This window comes from Electrophorus electricus, unplaced genomic scaffold (genome assembly GCF_041902795.1).
Source record: "Electrophorus electricus isolate QZ-2024a unplaced genomic scaffold, ASM4190279v1 Scaffold157, whole genome shotgun sequence".
NCBI classification, from domain to species: domain Eukaryota; kingdom Metazoa; phylum Chordata; class Actinopteri; order Gymnotiformes; family Gymnotidae; genus Electrophorus; species Electrophorus electricus.
The window spans coordinates 91,733-100,083 of record NW_027658438.1 but is presented as its reverse complement, the minus strand read 5'-3'; the positions used below and the strand labels follow the sequence as shown (position 1 = coordinate 100,083).

General features: G+C 43.0%; 1 protein-coding gene across 1 annotated transcript; it reads right to left on the bottom strand.

The window, feature by feature from the left end:
- LOC145654787 (SH3 domain-binding protein 5-like) lies at positions 1 to 8,216 on the bottom strand. The gene is made up of 8 exons (XM_081708835.1): positions 7,009 to 8,216; positions 6,786 to 6,864; positions 6,379 to 6,644; positions 6,085 to 6,147; positions 5,313 to 5,441; positions 3,783 to 3,944; positions 2,562 to 2,735; positions 1 to 2,253 (listed from the first exon to the last, which is right to left on the bottom strand). The coding sequence occupies exons 3-8, from the start codon at positions 6,622 to 6,624 to the stop codon at positions 1,651 to 1,653; spliced, it is 1,377 nt and encodes a 458-aa protein (XP_081564961.1). The 5' UTR covers positions 6,625 to 6,644; positions 6,786 to 6,864; positions 7,009 to 8,216; the 3' UTR covers positions 1 to 1,650.
- Between the last annotated feature and the right edge of the window lie 135 nt (positions 8,217 to 8,351).

Below are 8,351 nucleotides of genomic sequence, written 5' to 3'. Positions count from 1 at the left end.
GACATTATATTCAAGTTTTAATGTCCTCAACTGTCCAATAAATTAACATTTACATAATTAATACATTAATATGATAAATATTATTTACCTATATCACACTTCAACTGGACAAACTTCATATATACAGAGAGCTTGATCAGTACTGCAGGACTTTATCTGACCAGGGCATTTATACTCTACCGTATGTAAATTAAAAGAGAACAACAGGTACAGGTGCAGGTAAGTTAGCTATTCTTAGAAGAAAAGGACCTTTAACACAGTGCAGAGGGCCAAAAATCAAAGGACTGGAGGACTAGGAACAATCAGCTACCCCCACCACCACCTCAAACCATTCAACTCCATTACAGACATTACCATATACCTCCTCATGTCCACGGCACTCTGCTTTTGCCAGTCATGCAATTATTCCATTCCAAAACCATACCTGTAAACATGTATTTATCATACACAAATGAGAAGACATTACTTAAAAATATCCAGCAATCAAGTGTAATACGTCCATGTGGCTCAAATAGACTGAATCAAATAAACAAAGACTAACTGTGGGAGTAGATGTTACTCAGGGAGCTGATGAATGCCATGACAATCTTTACACACAAAGACTGCACCTCCAGATAATATGCTGATGATACCAAACTTCACGCTTATTTAGCAACGTCACACACATACATAACAAAGGCACTCAAAATACAAAAAAAAAAAAAAAAAAAAAAAAAAAGCACACACCCACCTTTCCCCCCAAAGTCATAAATCAAGTTGCAAAACATGACAATGGGCAGAAGCGAACAAATTACACACCAGAAGTACATCGTTCCATTATTTACATGTAAAGGTACTAACCAGGGAAACTGACCCCAGTGAGAAGTGAAGGTATTAATGTATAAGCATGAAAGAGCATCAGAATTAAAACATGTAGACGGAAAAGATAAAGCACTGAGCACTTCCTCTCTCACTCTCTCCCATACACGAGCCTTTGAGGTACAGCACAGAGAAAATGGTCAGTGCAGCTGATACTATTTTTATCCCCCCAGATCCACGATGTGCACTGGGATCTATTTTCAGCCTGTCCGTTAAGACTGTATTTGCACTCCAATCTTTTCTCTCCATAACTCTCCCACTCCCTTCTGTCTCTCTCCCAGTGACAGATTTAAGAGATAAAGAGTGTGAGAGGATCAGAGCACAGGAAATACAATTCCCAGAGGATACACTGAAATTTCCCTGTTCTTCCTAAGTTATTCATTAATATTTAGAAGAGTATCAGATCCCCCCTCTGCTCTGCAGTGTTACAATAGCAAGGTGTAGAATCCTAAACTCAAAACAACTCCACGCAGGTTTTGTTCTCTTTACATCACTGTCTCTCCACCCTTCTATCACCGATTATAAATGACTTCAATCTGTGTTAGCAGCAGTTGCGCAGGAGCCCCGAAGGCCTTTGCGTGCAGGTTTTCACACTCACCCTTCACACTCCCGCCACTATTATGTCTCCGTTCATGGCCACGGGGAAGATGGCCAAGACAGCCAAGCAGTTTTGAGGAAGCGTCTGGACTGGTAAACATTCCCCCTAGCCCCCTAATCCCCACAAATCCAGCAGCGAGGGAGGTGTGGAAAGCTGCAAGCAAGGCGGAGCAGAGTAGGTCTGAGGCGCACCTCTCATAAGCTGACGCTCCGGTGGTGCTGCTTAACAAAACTCTCCCTGTCTCGCTGCGGACGGTCTGCCCCCATTGGCCCCCTCTCTTTCTCTTTATCCTGCCTAGACACGTTCGCCCCTTCTCCCTCCAGAGCACTCTCTGCGGCTCTGGGCCCCCTCTCCTCACCGATCAGACTCCCAACATCGCTCAGGTCACCCAGGTGCTCCACCGAGTCGCACTTCTCTAGGTCCGAGGCAATGGTCTGAAGGCTGATGACCGACATGGAGTCAGATCCTGCCCTCTCACCCCTTTCCCTCTGCCCCCAGCCTGACTCCCTGTGCTTCTCCACCCACTGCCTAGTTTTTTCCTGATCTGCCCAATCGTTATCCATCAGGCTCACCCCCACCCCACCATAAGCCCCTGCTTGTATGATGCCCTCAGCCTCTGCCCCTACTGGGGAGCTCCGCCCGCCACGTGCTCTATTTCGCTCCCTGGCGGCTTGGACACGCCCCCTCTGCGCATGGATCTGCTCGCTGATTTGTTCGAGGTTGCGCAAGGCAACGGAGTAACGGGTCTTCACCTTCGCCACGCGCTCCTCAAGCTGGATGACTTTGGACTTGTGCTCCTGCAAATTATTACATCTAAATAAGAAACACTCTGCAAAAACAAATTAGTTGTTCACAGTATAATACAAAAATAAATAAATAAAATTGAATCTTATATAAATTACATTTTATTTATATGACTTTTGACAGATTGTCTTATTGGCATAAAACATTGTTTTATGTGAATTGCAAAAGAGAAAGGTTTTAATCTATCAGTCTTCTTAAATCTAAAATAATAAATCACTGTTAAACCTTTTTGGTTTAGAAAAACGTAGTGGGGACTATAAACCACTGTGTCTATCAGCCCAGCATGAGCTGAGCCCTCTACCTCCAGGATGTGGTTGAATTGGGCCTTGAGCTCGAAGTAAGGCTTGGACTTGAGGATGACCCTCTTGAGAGCCTTCTGCAGGGTCTGGACACGGGCCTCAGCTTCCTGGCACAGCTGGGTGACCCGCTGGTGTTCCCTCTCGCTCCTCAGACGCTCTTCCTCCGCCTCGTTCACCTGACAGTGGCCCAAGCACATCGGCCAATCAGCTGCTGACGTCTCTCAGACCATCGGCAGTCAGCTGCAAGCTTGTTTCAGAATCAAAATGCTCCTTCAGCACAGGTGCCCCTTTGTCTTATTGCAATGTTCATACAAAAAAAGAAAGAAATGAAAATTCCCATGCAGCAGAATACATTATTTATGTGTCTTTGCTGAAGGCTAAGCAGGCTATGGTTTAAATAAGGCAGAGTTATAAAAGATTGCTCACAACTGGGTGCGGAAAAAGGCCCCAGTGTATGTTGTGTCATTTACAAATCTACAAATGTACCACTCCTACATCATAGCAATTTTACGGAGCGCAATAGTAGCCAGCACTTAAATGTAATCCAAATAAAGATACCTAAGCTTGATCATTAAGTGCAAGTATGCATTAATTACCCTATTGCTGATTGGTCCTGGACAGAAAGCATTTAAGCTTTTAAGGGGCCTGTTAGAATCCATGCAAACCAGGTAATGAGACTACTTACTATTAACTGACTGTGTATATTACCTGGAGTTGCAGTACAATAATTGCTTACCTCTGTTATTAAGCCATACTATTCAGTTATGTGAGTAGTTCTCATAGACCTTGGGTTTACTTTCACCTTTAGGTATGAGTCGAACAAAAACAAAGGTTTGTTACATGTTGGTTGGCTCTTGGTATGTCGGTTGGGCTAGAGCATATTTAAACTGATCTGCTGTGCTCCACGAAGCTATATTTTTTAATGTTTACTCTGGGTAGTGCTTAGTGGCGAGAGATTAAATCTTAAAAATGCATAACCCAGAGGGCATAACATCTGGATATGCATTGTAGTCAATATACTACAAAACAGAAAAACACGACCTGATCCAGATGGTTTCAGATGGGCTGATGTACCAGACAACTAGCTAAAGGCAACTACAAGGAATTATGTGCATGATTTAAGCCTACATAAACATCTGAGAGGGCAGTTCCACAGCAGTGTTCTTGCTTACGTCTTACATGCCTGTACATTTGTGTATATGCTACTCAGTGCTTAAATGTACCTTGGCTGTTGCGTGGTTGAGCATCTCCTGCCAGGTGGGATCCAGAGTGTTTCTGTCTGCCAGGAGACCCTGCTCCGCCACATACACCATCTCCCTGGCAGCCGTGTGCATGGAAACAGCGCGCTCATAGCGCAGAGCCGCTTTCTGAGTCTCCTGTTGGGCCTGCAGGTACAGCAATCAATCACACCTCAACAGAGAGACGCAGCCATCAATCACCCTGCTCTTAAACATATGCACATCTGTCAGAAGCACTTGAGCTTGACCTTTCAATGACAAGAAAGTTCTCACAACAGCCAGAGAAAAATAAAGGGGAATAATAATTCCTGCGATGCCTGACAGAATGTGAAGTCTGAAGCCAATGCAGATGCATAACTAGTCACCCAGATAAAACAGGATAAGCTGTTAACAAATAAGGGCTCAGGAGACTGTGGCTGACACCTGATTATACAGCAATGCGAGGATGTAAGCAAAAAAACATTTGGTTACTGAAAAAGGCTGAATTGTCACAGGAAGTAACTGCAGTGTTGGGACGAAGAAACCCGAGTCAATCAATAAATGGTGGGAACTTAAAACAGCAGGTCATATTTCAGAGGGCTAACTTGGGTAGAGGATGTGACTGAGGACATTTAACTCTGTTTTGGACAAGACACCAGCTGATGGAAACCGATTCAAATTCATGGCGTGGAGGAAAACAGAACTTTCTGGACAGCACCAAAAACTCTCACTTGGACACACAGGGTTGCACAAGGGTTTAAGGTCACAACAATGATACTGTCTTTTGTTAGTGCGCGGGTGTCGTTTTTTGTGAGGTCATGCCTTACCTGTCCCAGCCAGCCTTGGTCAGATGTGGCACGGCACACCTTACGTCATTCTCTGGACTGAGTATCAATTCTCTTGCTATGTAGAGATACTAAACACTGCTTTGTGATGGTCTAATGTTACCACCTTGCAGAAATTTGTTCTATTTCTAAGTTGATGCATCTTGTCAAGGTGTTAGGGAGGATCTGATGATAGAGGCAGGTACGTGTGATTAAAACATCTATGTACTGTGGTGTGAGAAAAACAGTAAGGCCTCAGTAATCACTGGTCCAAGCTCTGGTTGGAGCCCACATGACCCCTTCCGAAGTGTGTTTATTGTTCTTTGTAAGAAGGGCTGACCAGGTCAACCTTACAATCAAATTCTGTCTCAACTGCTTTCAATTACACTCGATGGCCACTGCAGAGCATTTTGCACTAGGGCAATTACACGTCTGAGATTGGCCGCAAAATGAAAAGTGATCTTCAAATCATATCTTGTGTATGAAGGGGTCAATCATATTAAGGAACACACGCACTGCCCCGTAATGGTCATGAGGCACGGGACATTTGCAGAGTCATTTTCATCCAATGGAAGGTGATTATTATTATTCATGAGTTGTGGGATGACATACACAATTTGGACAATTATTTCTACATCAAGGACAAAATCCTCTTGGCCGTGAGAAGGACACCCTCCCTCGGTTCCTGCCTCTCTCTCTCACACACACACACCTCTTTGGCCAGTCGTCGGGCTTCATAATAAGGTCTGGCTTTCTCAATGCAGGCCCCGAGCTGGGAGCCCTGAGCGTTAAGCTTGCGTGCAGAGTCGGTGAGGATCCTCCGGTAGCTGGACCTTGCCTCCTATATCGAAACGGAGCAAAAGTCGCAACAGGATTGCTGACTGGCATCAAATGGACATCACACAGAACGCCTCTACAATGTGTTGGCATAACTTATTTTTATGACTAAAAATGATATGAGCAGGGACCTAGAAAAGAAAACAGCGTACATATACAAATCCCCCAAATGCCACCGAAAAATGAAATTTATATTCAAACAGTTATCTTTTCAATAAGATCCATTACATACTACATTTTGACATGAATGACAGCTTCTATACACATACAAGTCAAAAAACAGCTTTCTGCAAGGAACAGTTTAGCTCAGACTAGCAGACCTATAGACAGAAATGTATTTTATGGTACCCATAAATAATTGTCGGACTGAGTTCTCAGATTTTAAGACCAGTTATGGGCAAGGTCAACTTAAGTATCACAGCCCCCTTCTCTTTTAAGAAAATCATCGCCGAAACAATTGGACTATACACTGGAGGGATACTCTGAAAATATTTCTCCTTGGCTGTTGTGCAGTAAACCAATTCCCTTTCCTTCCCACAATCTGGGGAATACAGAGGACACAGGCATTTATACCACGGTATGCTCGTAAAATCAAATGAGCAGGGTAGTGATGACCTCCCCGGTGTCAAATACAAAGCAAAACTTACATCTAGCTGAAGCTCGAGTTTGTTTATCTCATCGCTGGCCTGGTTCAGGTGTTCCAGTTCTTCCTACATTACGGCAAACGAAGAAAGGAGAGAGACAGCATACAGCTATAAAAGAAAATTGAAACCGAAACGCGCTTTGAAATGCTACATATTCTTAAGGCCTTTTTTGTTGTTGTTTTTGTTACATTTACTTGTAACAAGCAACTTGACCACATAAACAAAAACAAACAAACAAACAAACAAAAAACGACAGAAAAGCAAATGCAGCGTTAACAATGGTTTGCTCAAGTCTACCTGGATTCTAGGATCCAGCTCTTCCTCGTACTGGTCGTCCTCCTCGTCGTCTTCAGCTCTGTCCTTGTCCATGGTGCCGGTCTCTGTGCACCCTTTTTCCCGTTGGCCATCACTACGCCCGCCGCCCCTGGTTTTCAGCGTCCCGTCCCTCTCCTCCGCCTCCACGCCGCGAGTCTCTTCTCGCCAGTCCGCGGCCTCGGGGTCTCTAGAACCGGGGGGATTCTCACGCAGCCTCCCCGGTTCCATGCGTGGCCTCGGCAACCAGACTGTTCGATTCGGTTTTGCATGGGAAACATGCGCGATTTAAAAAAAACAACAAAACGAAAAAAACATTTAAAACATCGTGAGTTAAATATTAGATATTTGTAATTTGAATTAAATCAGACCGTGTCTGCACAGAGTACCACCTGGCAAGCTTGCGGTTCGGGGTGCTGACACCAGCGTTCGTGTATTGGCGAGGTACACATTAGCTTGCTAGCTAGCAAGCTGCTTGACGGCAAAAAAAAAAAGAAAAAAAAAAATTCAAACCAGAGTGTTAAGTTCAGTCTCATAGTTTAAAGATATTTAGCTTATCAGGAGTTCATCAACTACAGTATTTTGACAATAATGATTAAGTGACACGTTTGCTACCTTGCTCTGCGTATGACAGAATCCCTCTCATCCCCCGGTATCCTGCTTCCCCCAGTTGTTTTGGTCGCAGCAAATCAGTGTGTCAAAGATTTTCCTCCCCTCATGTTCAAGTCTGCACTTCAGTTACCAAGTGCCTTGAAAATCTTCTCATTCATGCGCATACAAAAACTAATGTACTTGCGAATCTATCTATCTAATATATATATACATACACATACAGAGAGAGATGGTATTTTTGTACAGCTACATGCATATTTAATATTTTAGATGTTTACTTCTCTAAATTTCACCCAACTCTGAAATCTACATGGAGTTTATGGTTGTTTTTTTGATGTTTCAGTTAAGTCTGAAAGTTACAGTTTAAATGCCACCATCTATTAAAAACAGACTCATTTGCAATGCAACTCCTCACATTCCAAGGTCAACTCCATCCCTTACTCACAGCTATGCTGTGAGAATAGAGACTTCCACAAGACGTAAATATGTCCATAACTGTGTATGTCAAAGAAGTGATAATGACCTTGCTCGATAACAATCTTGGTGTCTTACCTGTCCAAAGTGAGGACGCACTGACCTATGAACAATCTACAAGGCAACTAAATTTCCTTTGCTGCTCACTTATGTATAATACTGCATATAAAACAGTGGCTAATATTAAAAATATTCAAAATGTAAACACTTCAAAATCCTCCAGGATAGAGAGTATATGCCTTTTTAAGGAGCCTCTACTAACCTCCTACAGATGAGACGAATACATCAAAGCGATGTTTGTCAAGTGTGAGATAAATGATCAATGGAAGAGCACTGCAGTATTGCAGACTGCATCCGCTCCAAATTTAGTAAATGTAAATTTATTAACATAGCCATTTTATCTAGCACCAAAAGATCAATTGCCGTCAGCCATTCCCCTTCATGAATTATAGCAGTTGTCTTGTTGTATTTCTTGAAAGAGATGTAATCAGCACTGGAGAAACCAAGGGAAGGCTTGCTGATCAGTTTGCTGAACACCCACAGACCATCAGAATTAAGGACTTTTCATTTACAATGGCAAGGCATTGTAAAGCTAATGGAGACCACATTGATGACGTACATGTTTGCTTTGCAGGTTGTTGCTATGGCAGCAAAGAAAGTCAAGAATCTTGAGGAACAGAAAAGATCTACAATCTTGGAACATTTAGAAACCCACGTTATCTACTGTTCTGAGTTGTTTTCACTTCCTAGAAATGCAGAAGCACTATACACATCTGATGAAAGACCCATTCTGAAATGTCCTGTTTCGCTGGAAACCCTGTGTACTTCTTTGCAATTTTCACTACCTTTTATAGACTTATAAAATATACACA